Here is a 20169-nt window from a genome sequence, read left to right as displayed (position 1 = left end):
CTATATTTTCACCCCAGGTAACCCGTTTTCAGAATGGCTCACTGACAAAGTGTGTAACAGGAAAAAAATGAAATGACTGTAAATGACCAACAAAGAAGACATACTCAGAGTTTCATTATGGTGAGGAGTCAGGTGAGGGTCAATTCACTGTGCACTTGTGTGTGATCCTGTGTATGTGTGAGTATGTGTGTGTGTGTGTGTGTGTGTGCAGGGGGGGGGGGGGGGGGGGGGGGGGGTACTTATCAACTTATCATGGACTGTGTTAGGAACTCTAATGTGTCAAAGACCCAGTCCAGAGACAGAGACCTAGTGGGAGCCAGGGAGTTAGTGGTAGGGGGTGGGCTCAAGCAGGGATTATGATTCTTACTGACCAGCCAGTGGAGCAAACAAGGAACAAAGGGAATCCTGTGTGGAAAGACCTGGGGGCACTAAGCCCTCACACCACGAGCTTTCCACCACTCACAGAGTTGCCCAGATGCAGCGCCATACCGCGTTTTTTTTCGCCTCGCGCTTTCGTCCTCCTTCTTCATTTCGAGGGCGATATAGTTTATTAGCATTTTCACATTCTCACACAAGAATGCACGCACAGCTCACTCAAATATCTTCCAAATCTACTACTTGTCCTGAAAGAGAAACAAGAGATTGATTTGTGTTATATTGCTTGAGCCATATAAGTCAATTTAGGGTGTGTGCGCTCTAGTCCCAAGATTAATTACGGACAGGCACGGGATTAATATGCGCGCAGGTTTGTGAATATGTATACGATTATATTTATATGTAAAATTTTTTTTAAAAAAACAGAACTGCCAATGTTGACATGAAGTACTAAATTATGCAGAGCACAAATACTAAGTCACAAGTACAATTTTCAAAGTAGCACCGACTGCAGCCATATTGCGTATAATTACCTAGATTAAACATTTATTATATGAGTATTTACTTCCTGACCATCGTACTAGACATTAGGCGAGATAATTCCAATGTGGAAATCAAAAGATGTGTGTGGTCCGCTTGTCCCTAGAGGGAGCTCTCCAGAAAACACGACGGACTCTCTTGTTAAGTTAAAAATGTTATTTTGTTTGCATCTCTTATCTTATCAGTCCGGAGCAGGAGTTACGAACGCTAGAGGAGCAGTCTATGTTGTCGAGTTGCTGATGAGCGCATCTAAAGCGGAAGGCTTTTTCTAGCGTACATCGTCCCCGGACAGTCATAGCGGATGGCATCGCACCACTAGCAGTATGCTAACGATAGCTTTCCAGCTGGTCTAACTAGTTTGCAGATTGATGGTCACTACAATAGGCATGCATACGTTTTCCTAAGTCTGGTGGGGGCGGTTGAGCCGATTTGTTTTTGGTTTTAGCAAAATGATGTGGAGTTAGCCATTTAGCTAGCAAGCTGGCTAGCTACCTGCATTACGCCAGGAGAGAAGAGTAATCAATCGCCGGATACCTTCACCGCCGGTTTTGTACACGCAGGGCTGCTGCTGAGGCAGGGAAAACGTAACATAGCGGTTGCCGGTACATGGACCAGCAAGCGGAGCACTAATGCTGCCTACAACTTAAACTGAAAATCCCAGCCACCGGTAGTAGCAAAAGCGCGGTGTATGAAGTTTTTTTTTGCCGGCCTCCACCTCAGTCCGTATTCTAGGTATTAACTACCAACTGAATACCTAACGTTAGCAAATTAAAGAACGAACACAACGCAGGGATGTTGCATGTCTTGTCTTGCGGCGTTGTGCTTTTTCCCGGACTATTTTTCGTCTTCAGGAAACTACTACCGTCCATTTTCAAACAGTGGACTGATGCCGACGTGGTTCTGGTCAGCGAGAGGTAATTCTGTTTATTTATTTAATTTAGGTAACGTTATGAATATACTTGCTAGCTTTTCAACCAAGACGCGCACAAGCTTTGGTGAGTAGTTACCATTAGCTAATAAGATATAGCTAGTTTCAAACAGTAGCTATGTGTACGTCCTGCGAACTTATCTAATAATATTTAAATTCATTTGTATGTTGGTTAACTACAAGTATAGTAAAAGTATTACAGCTAGTATAGTAGCGAGGTAAGTATTTTATCTATGGCTTTGGAAGCTTCTCAAAACAGTTAATGACTGTCTTTTGTTTTACTGTGCAAGAAAATGTTGCTAGTTTTGTGGCACGGAATTTTTATTCCGTAGGTGGCTAGCAAGCTAGCCTTTAGTTTGCTCTAGTGTAGTTAGCTGACTAGCAAGCTACCGAGCCGTAAGCAGATATCGGCAATTGCACATGTGTGGATGCTGCGCTCAGTATCGTCCTTGTGTATAATCTTCCTAAGTCCGAGCAGTGCTCTTATGCAATGCAAAGTGCTGAAGTTCACAAAGCTGGAAAGCTTGGCCTTAATCGCACTCTTACGTTTATGAAAGCAGTAGCGCTGATAACGGTAAACCAGAGTCCTGACTCATTTGCTGGGGTGACAATGTCGACTAATGTCACCTCGCGAGTGGCTAATAACTATCAATTTGTTTGCAATATACTCGAACCATCGTCCCTTGCATAGAAGTGGTTCCTGGCCCATATCCTAGCCGGGGTAGCTAGAGGTGATGGTAGGTTACAATCGATATCGATTCTTTAAATACCGAATTACACGTGTTTCTGTAATGCTGATCATATACATTGTGCTTTTAAATCAATCGGTATTCTTTCTGGTTGAAGGAGCTGCTAGCTTCTCTTCCCGACGGAAGTTGCGCGTGAGCAGCAATAATAAGGAATTGTGTTAAGGGTCGGCAGATTAGCTACGCCGTATGAACTCAAGACCGAGTTCATGATTGTTGAAATACTGCATCGCTCCATTCCAGTAATAAGAAGTTTGAACATTCTGGCTTCTAAAGTCAAATCTGAATAGCCTACTCTCAGTGTGAACATGTTGTTCTGTATTATTAACCCATGAGTGCAAGGACATGCGAATAATCCCTTTTCAGAATATCACTGAGTGGTGTTATTTTCTGTTGGGCACTGTCATACGTCATGAATATTTGGTGAAAGCCACGGGGTGTGCTGGTTTTCGTTGTTATACGGCACATAAATGATCAATTACTGCAGCTGGTTTCAGTTAACTCGTCTCTCCTGGTCTTTTTGTTATGCATTGGCGGCAGGTTTTACCCTGTAGCTCTCCATGTCATTGATTAAGGAGCCCTTACCATAGAATAAAACATGATTTTCTCTCTTTGTTCATTACAAATTATTTCCGTTCTTAATTTTTTTTTGCAATTTGACTAGTGAACATCATGTTTGAACATTTTACCAATTGGTGAGGAATGTGTTGGTGTTATCACAATCCCTTACCCATAATCACCTACTTTGGTCGCATATTAATAGGTTTTACTGGGATAGGCCACTAACAGGACACCAATCGAGGATGATAAGGAGTTTATGATATCCTCCAGCACTCCCATCTACTGCCTGTCCTTTTTTAAATGTCTTATTCCCTGAACTTTGTGTTACATTTGACACATTTACTGTTTCAGTCCTCTCGTATAAGGTTAGCCGCTCTGCCTAAAGAAACGCAGTTGTAAACATACTGTGTTCTCAGGTGCAAAGACTGCAGGTGACACACTGGGAAGATTTGGATTAGCAGCCAGCTGACCTTCAGCCAATCACTGTGTTTCTGCTGTGGAGAGCAAAATCATTTGGTGTGTCCAAACTAGCCAGTGATTGACAGCTCGTCATAGTTACGCCCCTTAATGGCGATAGGGAACCCTCACTCCTCGTCATTAGTTGGCAGGCCAGTGCTGTATTCTGCAGTATTGGAAAAAATCGTCTCATTAGGCGGGGGGTGGGAGCGAGGTTCTCCTCTCGCCAAACCAAATCGGTCTGCTTGAAGGGTGCCACCATTTTAACCCTCGCTCTCCCAAGTTATCTTTTTGATTGGCATTTCATTCCCCTCCCCCATTTGTCACCACTCACTCCCGTTTGACATTCCCTGTGCAACCCTCAGCACCAGGTTACTATAGGCGAATTACACAGCCCATTAACCAAAGGCGGAAAACACGCATGGGAGATAAGTGAATTAAATGCGCTTCAGCTGTAATTAAATAGGATGAAACAGAAGTAGGTGTACTTGAGGCAAGCGGTGGAAAAAAAACCCAAGGTTATTCTAAAATACGGAAAGGGCTAAAAGAAAAACAAAAGTGCACCAAAAGCAACCCCCCCCCCCCCGTTTCCCCTCTTTTTTTCCCTCATCCAAAAGAGCAGTAGCAAAAACAAAGAGTGGATTGTGCAGATCTGGGTCTTGTGACAGGGTTAGGCCCAGGAAGGCAGTGGCCCATGTGGATGTTTGTGCAACGTGTGTGTGTGTGTGTGTGTGTGTGTGTGTGTGTGGCGAGCGGTGCTGGTTTGTGTGTTCCTGAATGGTTCTTTGTGTGTGTGTGTGTGTGTGCGTGAATTTGTTTGTATATTTGTGTATATGAATGCATACATGTGTTTTGTGTGTGCTGTGTGAGTGTTTTCTGTGTGGTGTGTTTGTGTGTGTGCTTTGTGTGTGCTGTGCACTGTGTGGGTGTGTGTGGTGTGTATATGTGTGTGCTTTGAGTGTGTGGTGTGTATGTGTTTTGTGTGTGTATATGGGGGGGGGGGGGGGGGGGGGGGGTAGTGTAATCCATGGCTTGGCTCAGGCCTGAACTCTGCGATAGGTTTGTGTGTCACATGACCACTCCTGCCCTGCAGTATGAACGTCTCTGTCCCCTCTTGCCTGGACTGAATATCCCTGTACACACACGCACACAATCTCTTCATACGAGTGATTTGCTATGTAGGCCTACTTCACTGTTTCTCTGCTCCATTTAGTACACTAAAATTCTATTCATGATAAATAGATGGGGAAGTTTTAAGGACAAAATAAAGGGCACCTCTAATTTATTCTAGGAATTTTGTGCTTGGGAAAGTGAGGGTATTGATGACTTGTTGTTTCTGGCATTTACAAACGGTATTGTTTGGGTAATTTGTGAACTCTCGTGCAGTTTTGTGAATTTGAGGTTAAGTTGTTTTTTGTGAATTGTGGACCCAAACTGACAGCTAGGAGATTGAAGAGGTCAGCTAGGACTCCATTTCCCTCCATTTGTACCTCATTCTTGTATCCATCTGTTGAGTGCAATGCCATGCAGGTGAATCCCTTTAGGACTGGATCATACAGAGCTCTGACCGAGAAATCATCAGATATTTGAATTCCACTTGCTCCATAAGAGCATCTGTTGAAAAACAGCCATTTTTTTCCCTGAGGTCCATGGTACCTTTTAGACTAACTGTCATCTGTCCTATTTGTGTAACTTGGATATCTGTAATGATTTAAGGCCAAATCTTTAAAAAAAATTATTTTGCACTTTCATACAAGCGCAAGCATTGTTTTGTCTCGTCACCTCTTTTTATAATTAACTTATTATTCACAAGCAGTGTATGTTGCTTCATTCTACTAATTTTTAATATTATTTTTTAGTTAATCTTTATTTAACCAGGAAAAATCCCATTGAGATCGAAATCTCTTTTGCAAGGGGGACCTGATGTGCATACATGTGCTACAAATTCCCATTTATAGGCTATGCCTAGATATTATTACCCATTTTGTATTTGCATGTTTGCATAGATGCTATCTTTAAAGTTGACATATTTGCAGAAACCCATGACTACTTAACAGATTTTTTAAAAAATAACTTAACGAGTTTATAGAATCACAAAAAGACCTCTTATGGGACAATGTTGCAGCTGTCTAAATAAAACTGGTAGTTTAATCCTGTAAATGTATAGTTAGGGAGTCTGTAATTTGCAGGGTATTTAATTGTGGTCGAGTGTCTCTCAAGAAGCATGTTGTTAGCAAGTGGCCATGCATTCTTAAAAACCTGCTTCTCACCAAAGGTGTTGGAACATCGAGTTTATTCCCGTCCATTCACAGGCAGTTGTAAACAAGAATGGGTTGGGTATCTTTCCACAGGCTCACAATTGGTAGCGTCAGCTAGAAAAACTGTTTGCGGGCTAATTATTCAGAAAATTCATGCACCTTTGTGTCTAACGTGTCGTCCGATGTCGGTTAATATGCAATGTTTTCAGCTCTGGCGGTCCCTGCTCACCCACTCCCCTTCTCACCTGTTGTTGGTCTCCTGTTCTGTCCCCCTCTCCCTCCTTCTCTCTCTCCCTCCCTCCCTCCCTCCCTCCCTCACACGCAGGTTGGTGTCATTCATCCATGCTGTCATGGCCACCACGGCCGGGTTCATCGTGGTGTCCTCCTGCGACAACGTGATAACCGACAGGTAGGCGGCCGTCTCCCATGATGCTCTTTGCCCCCCCCCCCCCCCCCCCCCGTCACCAGGAGGCCTCTTGGGGGTGATCTGCACTTCAGGCAGCTTTCCTCCGTACGCCTCCCCTTTAAGAAAATCCCCTGGGATGTCTGCTGACGCCTCTCAGGGACTCTGGCTTAGAGGGGAAATGTGAAGCAGAGGCCCAGCCAGCCAGCTGCAGTCTCCTCTCTCTCTTCTCCTCCTCACCTGTTTTTCTTCTGTTCTTTTTATTTATGTATCTATTTGTTCTCTTAAAAAGAACAATAGTCCCTCTGTTTTTTGTGCCCCCGAGTAATTTATTACGGGAAAATGACAGCGGTTAGACTCCGTCCGTCAGTGTGTTTTTGTAATAAACGACTTGGCAGCGTAACGGTGTGTGCGGCTGTCTTTCTCTTTTCATGATTGCTCCCCGTCAGCCGGCGCATCGCTGTGTTTTCGGCGGTGCGTCCTCCTCCTCTATCACTTTGTGTTCTTTTCCCATGATGCTCTGCTCTCATCCAGCCCCGGGGAAACAGCTGTGCCCCTCCGTCTCCAGATCAGAGGCTGAGGGGTTTATTACCACCTGTGCCCTGGGGGTCTGGAGGGCGTCACATGTCCTAATTGCGTAACCCGTCATAGTAATTTTCCAGATCCGGTTCCTGCTCAGTGCTCCTCGTTGCCCATGAGGGATTTTACGATGCTGGACTCATGGTAAATGGTAAATGGTAAATGGACTGCATTTATATAGCGCTTTTATCCAAAGCGCTTTACAATTGATGCCTCTCATTCGCCAGAGCAGTTAGGGGTTAGGGGTTAGGTGTCTTGCTCAAGGACACTTCGACACGCCCAGGGCGGGGTTTGAACCGGCAACCCTCCGACTGCCAGACAATCGGTCTTACCTCCTGAGCTATGTCGCCCCTCATGGGGGGAGGGGGGGGGTAGAAGGGAGGGCAAGGGCAAAATACAGAGAAACAGAGTTCTTATTAAACTACACCCCCTTCAGAGATGCCCTTATTAGAAAACAAAATTAAGCATGAGGCCACTAATCTAGCACAGTGGACTTCCTGCTAGCTAACTAGGCAAGTAATGTCTCGAAAGCTGGTCAGTCAGTGTTTCATCATATGGCTCTAGCCAGCTAGTAACAGTTCCACAGCAGTATCTAAATTTAAAAAAGAGAAGTGCAGTCTTTATCTTCAAATGCAGAGAAGAGGCCCACATGGGTGGAGATTTAAGGGGGGCGGGGGGGCTTGCCCCCTCAACGGCTGAAAGATGTCACAAAGAGAATCCTAGAATACCTGCACAAATGAAACTATCACACTATATATTACTATATACACCACTAATGCAAATCTCCAGGCCACTAACTGATAACTGACTATTAGTAGAAATAAATGTACTGTTGTTACTACGGAATGCAACCATCTGGTGTACACACCCCATGACAAACTCACACACAGTTGTGTTTTCTTTATTTTGACAACTCTACCGCTCTGTCATCGGGAGCCGATCAAAAATGGATATCCGCCTCTTTTTAAAGAAAAACTAAAATGCACTGCTCCGGTAAACTAATCTGATGGACATGCAGTGAGTATGAGTAGGCCCATAGCTTTCTTTTTGTGTTGTCTTGGAAATGTGTGTGGAGTGGTTTTGAATAGTGCAAGCCTGAACTTTGGATGTGTTCGGGTGTGGTGCACGTTTTTAAACGACGTCTTGTGGTGTATGGTTTAATGGCATGAGGTGTTTTAGTGTGGGTAGGGTAGGGTAGTGCTATGGTTGCGAGTTGGTAGGCGTAGCATACTCTCATCCTTCCTTGGTCTGCAAAGTAGCTTCACCTATAGTGCTGTTGCAAGCCAGCTAAAGATAGCTGGCATCACAGCTGTAGTGTAACTAGCTACAGTCACTCACGGAGACATCAGTTTATCTCCTCAGACCACGTGTCAATCACACCCCGATCCCCGTTAATTCTCCTCCTTGCCTGGTCCCGGTCCCTCAGACGTCCACCGGACTCAAAGTTTGTACGGTTTTGGTAACTGTCCCATTATAGGGACTCCCTTACGCTATGCCACTTCCTGTTCTTTCATCTTCATCAAGGTTTTGAGGTGGGCGTGGCTAATGACATTACAAACACCAGTTGTTTTGGTGTCAGATCTTCAGAACACATGAAATAGGCTGTTATTGTTACATCCTTTTCCCACACATTTCTCTGGGGGTGCTAACCTAGAAATAGCATTTTAAAATGTGAGACCGCAGTATAGCATAGGAGTTAGCGATCTGGGCTTCAAACGCACAAAGGTTGTTGTAGGTTTGATTACCAGCTGGGGTTCTTAACCGGAAGCCTTCAGTAAGCTGTCCAGATGTACATGTAAGTAAATACATTATAAATAGACTATATGTAAAAATGTCACCTGATAAGAGCGTCTGTTACATGCCTAAATGTAAATGTCTGGCAAGCGTTCGGGCCGTAGATGATCTGGTCATCTTGATTCATTTATTTTGATTATTGCGAGTCTCTCACTTGTGTTTTAGAAATGAACTGGAGGAGAACCTAGTGGGCAGGAACAGCTGAGGGCATAGAACCTGGACCGGCACATTTTGCGCAGAAAGGTGCCTGGGCGCGCGCTGTGTGTTTAACCGACAGGAACCACAGACAAATGGCGCTGGAGTGGCGCTCGGCTACGTTTGATATTTTTATTCCTTTGTTAATAGAGGTGACCGTCAGGAGCGGGAACCAGCGTGCCATCTGGCCTCATTTTTAATATTGATATTATCTGTTAAGTTGTGTTCCAGACAGGCTTTTAGTGACTCTTACACAATGCTGCGTGTAATAGTCCCGAAACCTGATTTTGGGTGCTCGCTGTATGCGTTGACCTTATCAGACGGCTCAACGTTCATTCTGAATGTGCTATTTGGTCTGTTTGTGCTTATTATTATTTTTAATATCTGCCCCTTATACAAGTTCTGCAGAGCCACGTCAGGCTCAGTTAGTTGTTGAATTTGTTGCTTTGCAGGCCGTTGAACACCTGATCACTCAATAAAGTTGAATAGGTGCCTGCATTACAGATGTGTTTGTGGCTCACATCACATTAATAGGTTACTGTGTCCTGCTAGTGTAACAAACACAAACTCCATAGCCTATTTGTAACGCAGGGGCTCTCCAGTGCATTCCTGTAATGTGGCAAATGACACACTTATGTAGAGGTTACATCTGTGATTGATTGATTAATTTATAGGCAGACCAGGTTAACTCAGTGGGGTCTTAATTCTTGACAATGTGGATACCTTGTTACCACCACTAAAGTGTTTGTAGGAAATGGAGAGTTGAGACAGAGCAAATGGCCAAATGAGACGACCCAGCTTGGTGTTAACAGCTTTAATGGAAGAAGTTTGAAAAGGCTCCTGCTTTCAGTGGCCTTAATTGAGCAAGCGGTCAGTTATCACAGGAAACCAGGGCTGAGTTTGAGGACCCCTACTCTACTGGAAAAGGCCGAAGAGCCAGTAAGAGTAAGGAGATGTGGAGGTCAGTGCAGTGCTCCGTTAACGACTCAGTCCAGCCTAATTAACTGAGCGATCTGCTAGAATGAGCAGTGGAGGACCCGCTGGATGCCAGGACTGGATAGGAGAAACAGCGGTATCCTGTAAGTCACGCCCGGCTTGCGGTTGGCTGTCATACAGGAAAGGCCCCGGCCCGGCCCCCTCCCCATCCAGGCCCCGCCCCGGCCCCCTCCCCATCCAGGCCCCGCCCCGCCCCGCCCGGCCAGGCCCTGCCCCACCCCACCCCGCCCGGCCCTCATCAGTCAGAGCAGCCGCCCTAACGCGGAGGTGTGAAGGGAGCAGCGCGGCTGGCGCAAGGCTAACGAGGGAGGCAGTGACACAGCGCTGCCATTCTTCACATACTTGTTGAACTAACTCCTCGAAGCAGACTGCTTTTTATTAGCGCACCTGGCTGTCACCTCTGACAGGCTTAATTGCTCTTGGAGGACAGTTGTCACGAGGGCCCTAGTTTAGGACGTAACCGCCTGTGTAAATGCAGAAACGGTCACACAGGAGCGTTCCACGTGAATTCAGATGCCAAACTCCCTTGATGTCTCCGGTCTTCCTGAAATTTTCTATCAAGGAAGGACATTCGACTACCAATCTAGTGAAACGATTAAAAAGGCCATTTTGGGATATTTTTGGAAGCTCATTGACATTTTGAGCCTTGTATGAAATGCAAGCAATTTAAATGTTTCATTTTATGTTTTCTTGTTAAGCAAGCCTGCTGAGGCCTTCTCCATGGCTCTTTTACACAAATGGTATATCCTTCTATACTGTGTGCCAAATGTGGTCTTGCGGTATCACTAAGATGTCTTCAATATGAGAAGGAGCGCGGTGGTGAAGATGGATGGAGGAAGCTCACTTTCACTTAAAGCCTCCATTTCCTGTTTTCTTTGTCGAATGAATCCCCGTCTGTACTCTGGTGCTGGCCGGTCTGGATCAACAGAAGCAGTTACTTTCATTTGTGCATGTGTGTCTAGCGTTGCCTTTTAGTAGTCTCAAAGTCTAAGACCCCCAACGTCAAAAAATTGCCACTCTTTGTTGTCTGTTTAACTGTGGTCTCAAATAAAGAATGAATACGTGTCAAAGAATGATTTCTCCTTTGTTACAGGCACTGGCTGGCCACCTACTTTGTGGTGTGGTTCGGGGTCCCCTACATGACGTACGACATTTATGCCATGTATCTGAGCCATTATTACCGCTTCCGGGTCAAGGGTCACGAAGAGTACAAGAAGCACTCCCTCCAAACGGTGAATTCGTTTGTGCGCCGGGAGTTCCTGCTGGTCCTTCACCACATCGCCCTGCTGACCATCCTTCTGCCAATCACGCTGGTGAGAGCGCGGGAGCCACACCCACCCGGTCTGCACTAAAGCTTCCTGACCGGGGCCAGGCCCCTTCACCTGTCCACACTCCACATTCTCTAGCCGCTGACAAATCTACCTGCTGTTCAGAACAGAGCCAGCAAGATAACCATCAGCTTTACTGGCCTAGCTGAAAAGACGTGTGTACACACACACTCTCTCACACACACCAACACGCAAATATTCTCTCACACAGGGACAAACAGATACATGCACATTTCACTCACACACGCATGCACGCATATACTCTCACATACACAAACACACAAACGCCCTCTCACGTGCATGCACACACGTATACATGCACTAGTGCACACACACACACTCTCGCGCACAGACCGATCCATTAAATGTCCCCCAGCAGAAGGCAGGTGTATTGGAAACCCGGCCTGTTGTTTTGTGTAGCTGTTGACAGTGATATGATATCCCCTTACAAACCCATTCATTATTTAGCTCCAGCTGCAGGACTGATACTCCACCCTGCTGTCCCCACCCCCTCTCCCTTTCCCGCACACACCTTTATGTTGGTAGCAGTCGTGGGGGGGGGTGTCTGTTACACGATGGCCTGCAGCTTAAGCTTCATGGCCTCCTTTTGTCTTATTTTTTAATCATGATGCAAAGCTATTATTTTTTTTTTTTTTTTTAAGTGTCATTTGTATTTGCAATCAATTTAGTTAATGCCAGAAGAGATAAACTCCTACACGGTCTTAGTGTTTGTGAATTGCGCATTCAGTATTGCTAATAGGCAGTTTTGGCTAACCTTTAATTTTGCAGACAAAGATTCAAGGGCTTTATTCGCATTGTTTGTATTGTCTTGCCTGTGATGCGGCTGCCTAAGATCGGTTCAGCTGTTTGTTCATCCTTGCTCTGGGGAATATAATCCAGTGAAACCTTTTTTAAAATGTGAGGTTTGTAAGCACTAGCAGTGCGCTGGAGGGAGTTTATCTTTATGCCTCTGAAAGGTGATCCTGTCTTCCATTTCTACGTTTAAAATCGCGTACCACAGAGCACACAGAGAACACAGGTGTTATGATTCCGTGACCTCTATCCTCCTGCTCCAGGTTGTGTTGGAGGCTCCCAATCTAAAGTGCGTGTCTGTGTGTCTCAGTTTTTCAGGAAGGACCAGGGCGACTACTTCATCGGCTGCCTGTTCCTGACCGAGCTCAGCACTCCGTTCGTCTCTTTGGGGAAAATCCTCATCCAGGTAAGCCCCCCCCCCCCCCCCAGCCTGCGGATCCAGGTTTTCCCTCCCCCCTCCCCTCCCCTCCCAGGGAGTCATTTCAGATGGAGAGGAGGCGGGTCTCTGTCAAGCTGCACAGACTTATTCTTAACCGCTTAAGTTGCTGCGGCTGCTTTTTAATGTACTGACGAAATGCAGCTCTGCTCCAAAACTGCCTGTGGCTTTTCCAAGCTTCCATGCCTCTTTCCTACCACTGGCTCAGCTTTCAGTGGTACGCTACTCTCTCTCTCTCTCTGTTTCTTGCCCTCTCACTCTCCCCCCCCCCCTTCCCTCCTGCATTACCTTTGGGTTTGATAACTGAATGGTTATCATACACCCATATCACTCATGTTAAAAAGTAATTTCATGAAATAATTAGAAAGTGTTTTGTGTCTACTCAGTTTCCCTTTGTGTAATATTACATTTTGTGTAAAGATCTGAAACCATTCAGTGTGGCAAATATGCAATAACAGAGGAAATCAGCAAGGGAGAAAATGACCTGTGTGTGTTTTTGTATAGATTTTCTTGCACATTCCTTTAGGTTGACATGGTTTATTAAAAGATGTCAGAAGTCTCTATCTCCTCTCTCTGAATCTGTCTCTCTCACTCAGGCAATTTCTCTCATTCACTGCTTCACTCACTTGCACTCCTTTCATTTGCTCTCTCTCTTTTAGTCTCTCAGTCTCTCACCCTCTCTCTCAAGCTTTGTGGGGAACCCGGGCATTCATGGCATTGCCAATGAGGAGCTGAATTGGCCGTAGAGACAGAAACAGAAATAGAAGCATGAGCAGTCAGTGGGCCTGCGCATAGTAGCGGGCCTGTACTGCCCAGCAGGAGGAAATAAAGAGGCCGGCCTCATTGTCTGCTCCACTGTGGGGAGCCGAAATGGCCGACACAAGCAGTTCCATTGTCAGTGTGCTGTGGAGATCTGTCTTTGGCCCGACTCTGTGCCAGATTCCCTACTCTCTCAATGTCAAACGAGAGAAGGGGAGAGCGAGAGAGAAGGGAAAAAATGCACCCTCATTTAGCGGCCTGTAAGCCTGCTGCAGCCCCAGTCCCTGGGCTTACCCACAGCTTGGCTGCCCTCTGCTGGTTGATTGAAGAAATGCTAGTACACTGCCTCTTTCCTCTCTTCCAAAGTGTATGTGCTTATACTGTATGTCTGTGTCTCTTATTCCTATTTTCAATTCAATATGCGTAATTGAAATGAAATTGAGAAAGTAACTATTACCAAACGAGTACTGGAAATATTAATGAATGTTTTATAATTATTATAATAGCAGTGCTTGAAAGGAACAGTGATGATTTAATGATGAACTTAAATCAGGTCATTGATTGTGCCTCTGGCAGTGACAGGATGTCACGTAACTTGCAGTTTATTTTACGTGTCTGTGTCTCCCTCTCTCATTTTTCTCCCCTCTGTGTCTGCCTCTCTCTCTCTTTTTCCTTTCAATTTGAATGAGTTTGCTGAGTCAGCCTTTTGAGCCACGGGGCACACCTTGTTCTGCTTTATTGTGCCGTGTTAGGAGTCAGAGTGGGAGAGGACATATGGAAAGATGTTCATTGCTTGATCAATGATGGAAAGTTGGTTTTGCTGGAGAAAGTCAATGAGAGAATTGTGAGGGGGGCCTTGCACTGTTGGGGCCTGTGACCTCAGTCAGCCATGAAAGGGTTCTGTGGACACGTGCATTTCCATGTTTCAGAGCTCACAGACGCTGATTATGAGATTTATATTTCTCTCGTCTTCTGGGGGGATGGGTGGGGCTATGGGCTTCATCCAATCCAGATGCTCTAATCGTTTATTATATTCCGCACTATGGATTTCACAGTCCACACGCACACTAATCATTTATTAGATCCTGCGCTCTGGATTTTACCATCCGCACGAGGTAATCATTTATTAAATGACCCTTGTTAGCTTGGCGGGCTGCCAATGGCGTGAATAGGCTTTTGCTTAATTTGGAGTTTGCTTTATCTGATGTTGTGAAGGGTCTCTGCGATGAGGCTTGAAACGCAGGAATCTGCACATCCGCGGAACTCTGTCATGCCTGGAAATTGTGAGAAAAGGGGGAGGGGGGAAATTGGAGCATGAAAGTAGCTAAAAATATTCTTCAGCTGCTGAAGTGTGCTTGGTGAGTAACCCCCCCTCCCTCTTTCTCCCCCCCCCCCCCCCAGCTGGGGCTGCAGGACTGCTGGCTCCACAAGGCGAACGGCATGATGGTGCTGCTGAGCTTCTTCGCGTGCCGCATCGCGCTCTTCCCCTACATGTACTTGGCGTACGGGCGGCACTACGGCATCCCCCTCTACAGCGTGCCCTTCCACCTGTCGCTCGCCTGTAACCTGGGCAACCTCTGCATCCTGGCCCCGCAGGTGTACTGGTTCGTGCTGCTGTGCCGGAAGGGCTACCGGCTGTACCAGCGGCAGGGCAAGGGGCCCGACTCTCCCTGCGTCACGGACAACGACAAGCGAGACTAGAGGACCCCGCCCCCGACACCGTCACCGCCACCGCCACCACCACCGCCACCACCAATACTGCTGTCACTACTACTACTGCTACTGTTACTACTGCTACCGTTACTACCTGCAGCTGCTACTGCTACCACGTCTACTACTCGAGCCCCTTACCGCTGATGCTCCTACTACCGATAGTTCCACTTCAGCCTCTTTCCACCTGCCCCCCAACCCACACCCACACCCACCCGTTTTAGGTCCTCCCTTCTGCTGCTCGAAGGTCGGGGGGGCCTGGAAGAGAGGCCAGCCGTGAAGGAAGCTGAAGCCGCGAGCTCTGAAGCAACGCACAAAGGAACGCCCGCCGTCCGCTCGGCAGGCCAACGCGCCCAGGCTTTCAGCTCAGCTGGAGGAGCTGGTGTTAACGGCATGTTATCGCTTGCAGTATTTGTTTTTTTATTATTGTTATTATTATTATTATTATTATTATTATTATTATTGTTTTCGGTTTCAGTTGAACTGGTTTTATTTTGATCTGTTCCTGTTCCGGTCCTTGTCTGTGCGGAGTTTGGAGAACCCGCTGTTGCCCGAACTTCATTCCGACGTCCCCTGGAGTGGACACGCTCGTCTCGCCCAGCCCGGCTCCATGTTCAGACACCGCGGGGGGGAAAGCCACCGCTGGCAGGACCGGCACGTTTCAACCTGATGGAGAGCCATTTTTGCCTGGGTTTTTTTTTTTTTTTTTTTTTTTTTTTTTTTTTTTTTTTTAAACAAGTCACCAGCATCGCTACGCAAACTTGCAAATGTGAGCGAACCTCCCCAACCATCGCCCCCCTCCCCCTTCCCCCCTCCCCCCTCCCCCTCCGAGCACGCTCAGACTGGCCCCCGCGCTCTTCCTCGTTTTAAGTCACGAAAGAGACCTGTGGGGTGAACCCTGCCCCCGTCACCTCCGCCACGCGGGACCCAGGAGCAAGCGTGGCCCCTGGCCCCTAACTTTCACAAGCACAGGACTCCTCTAGAGCGGCCCGGGGCCGGGCGCAGGGTTTCCATGGCGACGCTTGCGTGCGGCTCGTGGGGGTGGGGGTGGGGGGGGCGGGGGCGGGGTGGGCTCTGTCAAAGCAATAAGATGTGCAGCGCCGAGTTTGACTTGTGGTCAGAAGCACCAAGCAGCAGGCCAGGGTGACATTATGGCACAGTCCGATCCCCATGGAAGAGTTATCACAGGGCATTACTGTGGGGTGTGGGTGGGAGGAACAAAAAAAGCAAACAAAAAAAAAAAAAAAAAACCCTTTTCAGCATGAAGCTGCAGGAGAACTACCAAACGGGCGCATGCAATTCTGCTTCAAAACGCACACACTGACACATATTTATATCATACTTCTAAAGAACAACATGTATATGTATTCAGAAATCTCCTTTCCTCCTTTAGGGTTTTCCCCGTGGCGGGTGCGTGTAGTGTATGTCCCGCAGGAGGGTCGGGAGCACGGCGAGGCTCCCTGACCAGACGCACGGCCTCACCGTTATCCTTCAGAGCTCGTGGCTAGAGCCTCCTCTCATTTTTATTTTCTGACTTTAGCTGTGTGAATCTGTCTTCAGTTAGGTTCACAGCGCAAGACGAAAACGTGAGCGTTTTAAATGAACGGGTACTGTATATATGCGATGCAGTGTGTCTGGGCAGTTACCCAATTGGTGTTTTGACTCTGTACTCCACCTCACTGGATTTGAAATGAAATGATGAATATGAAGTTAAAGTGCAGATGAATATGAAGGTAGTCCGCTTTACTTTCAGAGCATTTACATCCATACCGGGTGATCTGTGTAGGAATTGCAGCCTTTTGAAGCAGTCCTCCTCATTTTAGGGGATCGTAAGTAATTGGAAAAATGTACGCAATCTGAAATAAAATCATCATATTCATTACTTTGTTGCAAGTTCTTTGCGGTCGATGACTGCCTGAAGTCTGCAACCCATAGACATTGCCCGATGCTGGGTATCTTCCCTGGTGATGCTCTACCGGGCCTGTGCTGCAGCCATCTTCAGTTCCTGTTTGTTTCTGTGGTTTTTTTTTTTTTTGCCTTGAATTTGAAGTGAAACGCATGTTTACTTAGATTCAGGTCCGGTGATTGACTTAGCCAGTTAAGAACATTACACTTTTTGGCCCTGAAAAACTCCTTGGTTCCTTTACCAGTATGTTTGGGGCCATAGTCATCCACCACCGTGGTCTACTGGGTCGTTTGCTGTCGCTGAGTCCTTGCTTGTCCAATTACTTTTGGTTTCCCTATACCCTTGGGTATAAAAAGGCCTGTAATTCCTACATGGACTGCCCCAATGCAGATGACCTCAAATTAAAGCTGACAGTCTAAACTTTAACCTCATTCCTCATTTTGTTTGAATTCCAATGTGCTGAAATACGGAGCCAAAACAACAGAATTTGTGTCACTGTCCCAACACTTACAGACTGCGCTGAAGTTATTTTAGGAAGATGTTACTTGACGGAGTGGAAGCTCTTGAGCAGCTTCCCACAGCAGGCTCTCCCTGCTTTTAATGTGCACAGATGTAGCGGGGAAAGATGTAGGAGATATCAATACTTGATGCTGCGCATACCTATTACAAACACACAAAACCCCCCTGTATGTTTCTTCTGCTTTCATCAATGAGTGGACCTGAAAAGCATTGTGCCATTTTGCACACCAGCCCCGATTCTCTTACCTGTGTGTGTGTGTCTGTGTGCGCTTGCTTGTGTGTGAGCGCGTGTGTGTTTGTGCGCACGCACGTGTGTGTATGTGTGTTCCCAATCAATAGGCTGTGAAGGGGTGGAATTACCTTACTGGGTAGTAAGAACTGAGACAAACAGGAAGGGGGTAGCTTCTCAGATTTCTGTTATTGAGTTCTGTTTACTCTTAAGTATTTAACTGATTTTTTTTTGTTTTGTTTAAATCTTTCATGTACAGATCAATCCTTGTTAGGGTTTGGGGGGTTTAAACATGAATACTATCAGTAGTTTGTATAACAGTGGATCGGAGTCGTTTCCATGGCCGAACTGGAACGACCAACACAATGATCGGAAACACTCTTGGCAGCAGGGGGAGCCGGCATCATGCTTCGTCACTTCCTGTTTTTCTATAAAACATTTTTCTCATGGACGCTCAGTGCTGCGTGGTGGACTTTCTCCTGAGGAACTGGGAAAAGATTACCTTGCGATTGGCCCCTGGATGATGAGGGCATGACCACAGCTCCCTGGCCTTTCCCCAGCCACCCTCCCCCCAACCCTTCCCAGCATGCACTGTGCAGTAGAGCTCCCCTTGCCTAATTATTCACAGAGAGGTCAGCTATGCACTAATCTTGTCTTCTCGATGGATTGGGGGAGGAATGATGTTAGAGTAAAACAGCACTAGTTGGTTCCTTTTTTTCTTTTCCTTTTTCTTGTTTTTGCATTTTGAACTGTAGCTCCATATCAATCTTTTCTTTGTTTTACAAGAAAGGTTTGCTCTTTTATTTGTCGATTAGTAGTGGCTCCTCGTCATGATCCTCCTCGTTGATCACACACGATGACTCGGGCTGCTGCCCTCGGCGGCTGCTGATCTCGGAGGCTGCTGCCCTCGGTGGCTGCTGATCTCGGAGGCTGCTGATCTCGGTGGCTGCTGATCGCTTTGCCGAGGCTCCGGCGCTCCAGAGCTCAGCTGAAGTGGCCGCAGTCGGGGAGAGAGTGATGACGGGGCTTGGAGCTGGCGGACTGGTGTCATTCGGTCAGTGCTGGAAACGGCTGATTGTTCGGTCTGTTCGTGTTTTTCTTTTTCTGGCCTGCTCACGCTCAGCACAGCCCAGCCCTCTCTGGGGCCGTCTGTCCTTTGTGTGCTATCAGCCGGGGGGGGGGGGGGGCTCTGCCTCGATGACGCCGGGCTTCCGGAAGCATCCGTAAGTGGCCGTCGTGGTGGTAGAGCCCCCGCCGCTGAAACCGTTCCCTTAATTGCACGGCGCCCGCTTCTGGGGGTTGAGCGGTCCCGTTCCACGGCTCTTCATTTGGCTGATTGGGCAGCACTGGCATTAGAGAGGACAAACCATCAGCTTACAGAATCCACAACGGCCAGCTTTCCCTCTTTTTCCTTTTACTGCTTGCAGCCAGTGGGTAGCAGACCACTCAGAATAGTGGTGGTGTCTGGTATGTAGTGAAATACCAGTGGTGTTCATGTTTTTTGGCTGGACTGCAACAGCAGGGCCAGCCCTACAAATGCGAATGTCTGTGACTGACTTACTGACTGACTGACCGAGTGATGAAGTTACACCATTGGTCGGCCGAATTATGAAGTTATACCATTGGTCGGCCGAGTTATGAAGTTACAGCATTGGTCGGCCGAGTTATGAAGTTACACCATTGGTCGGCCGAGTTATGAAGTTACACCATTGGTCGGCCGAGTTATGAAGTTACACCATTGGTCGGCCGAGTTATGAAGTTACACCATTGGTCGGCTGGATCACGTGCGTTAGGTCCAGCCATGTACCAGGTCTTGTTTTCGTATTCTTTTTGAAGTTTGCACTGATGTCTGATTTGGTGTTTGTCAGGAGCAGTGAGGAAAGTGCAGGTGTCTGAACGCGCAGCTGCTGTCCCGTCGAGCTCAAGTCTTAAGGGCGGCCGTTCCGGCAGGAGTTTTATTCGCGGCTTCCTGTCGCCTCTCGACGGGCCTTCCCCGCGCTCGTATTTATTTCGGCCGCGGCGTTGGCCGAAGCGTGAGCTCGATTCTTCCTCCCCCCGCCTCCTTCCTGACGCTCCTGATCCGCGGGTCACGGGGGCAGGAAACGAGCGCTCCCGGCGTTTCGAGCGCGCGTGCGCGGTACAGGACGGAAGCCCGGGCCCGTCGCGCGCGCCTCTCTCTGCGGGTCGTGTGACTCTAGCCCCTCTGGGTCGCGACGCTGAGGCCAGGGCGCAGCCCCCCTATCCACTGTTCTGCGTTCCTCCTTTCCTGCATCGGGGGATCAGAACGCGACAGCATATCTCGATAATCAGCTTTTTAAAAAATTATTATTGCTATAATTTTTGTACATTAATATCTAAAGTCTTATGTTTCGATGTCTTTAAGAGGCATTCTTTTGTAGCTCAGGGTTTGGTAAAGATGTTGACATTTTATCTTTGATCTTAGTTTTATTTTAAAACGTACTGTGAGGTAATGAAAATATATCTGAAAAGCAGAAAATATCTGGAATAACACTTTGATCTGCTGCTGTTTGTTAGAAGGAGCTCATTCAGTTAAAACATGAAAATAAAAATAGAACTGGCATGGCTTACGATGGCAACCTGGCAGGTTGTTAGACCAAAGACTGCTCGGCACTTTAGT

General features: G+C 47.1%; 1 protein-coding gene across 2 annotated transcripts; it reads left to right on the top strand.

Moving 5' to 3' along the window:
- Window positions 1–1074: 1074 nt before the first annotated feature.
- LOC118235570 (ceramide synthase-like) lies at window positions 1075–18781 on the top strand. Of its 2 annotated transcripts, none has more exons than XM_035433029.1 (5): window positions 1075–1829; window positions 6190–6273; window positions 10925–11144; window positions 12283–12378; window positions 14569–18781. In XM_035433029.1, exons 1-5 carry the CDS (start codon window positions 1708–1710, stop codon window positions 14866–14868), a joined length of 822 nt encoding a protein of 273 aa, XP_035288920.1. In that variant the 5' UTR covers window positions 1075–1707; the 3' UTR covers window positions 14869–18781. The 2 variants fall into 2 exon arrangements, with proteins under 2 accessions (XP_035288920.1, XP_035288921.1); XM_035433030.1 differs by lacking the exon at window positions 1075–1829 and adding an exon at window positions 2448–2580.
- The last annotated feature ends 1388 nt before the right edge of the window (window positions 18782–20169 follow it).

The sequence above is a fragment of the Anguilla anguilla genome, chromosome 9 (genome assembly GCF_013347855.1).
Source record: "Anguilla anguilla isolate fAngAng1 chromosome 9, fAngAng1.pri, whole genome shotgun sequence".
Taxonomy (NCBI): Eukaryota; Metazoa; Chordata; class Actinopteri; order Anguilliformes; family Anguillidae; genus Anguilla; species Anguilla anguilla.
Note: the sequence above shows the minus strand (reverse complement) of the source record. Positions and strands in the feature narration are given on the sequence as shown.

Excerpts from the sequence above, each read along its gene's own strand:
- LOC118235570 (XM_035433029.1), top strand. The coding sequence starts at position 1,708 with ATGTTGCATGTCTTGTCTTGCGGCGTTGTGCTTTTTCCCGGACTATTT. Across the intron at positions 1,830-6,189 it reads GTGGTTCTGGTCAGCGAGAG|GTTGGTGTCATTCATCCATG; the intron begins GTAATTCTGTTT and ends CCTCACACGCAG. Across the intron at positions 6,274-10,924 it reads GACAACGTGATAACCGACAG|GCACTGGCTGGCCACCTACT; the intron begins GTAGGCGGCCGT and ends CCTTTGTTACAG.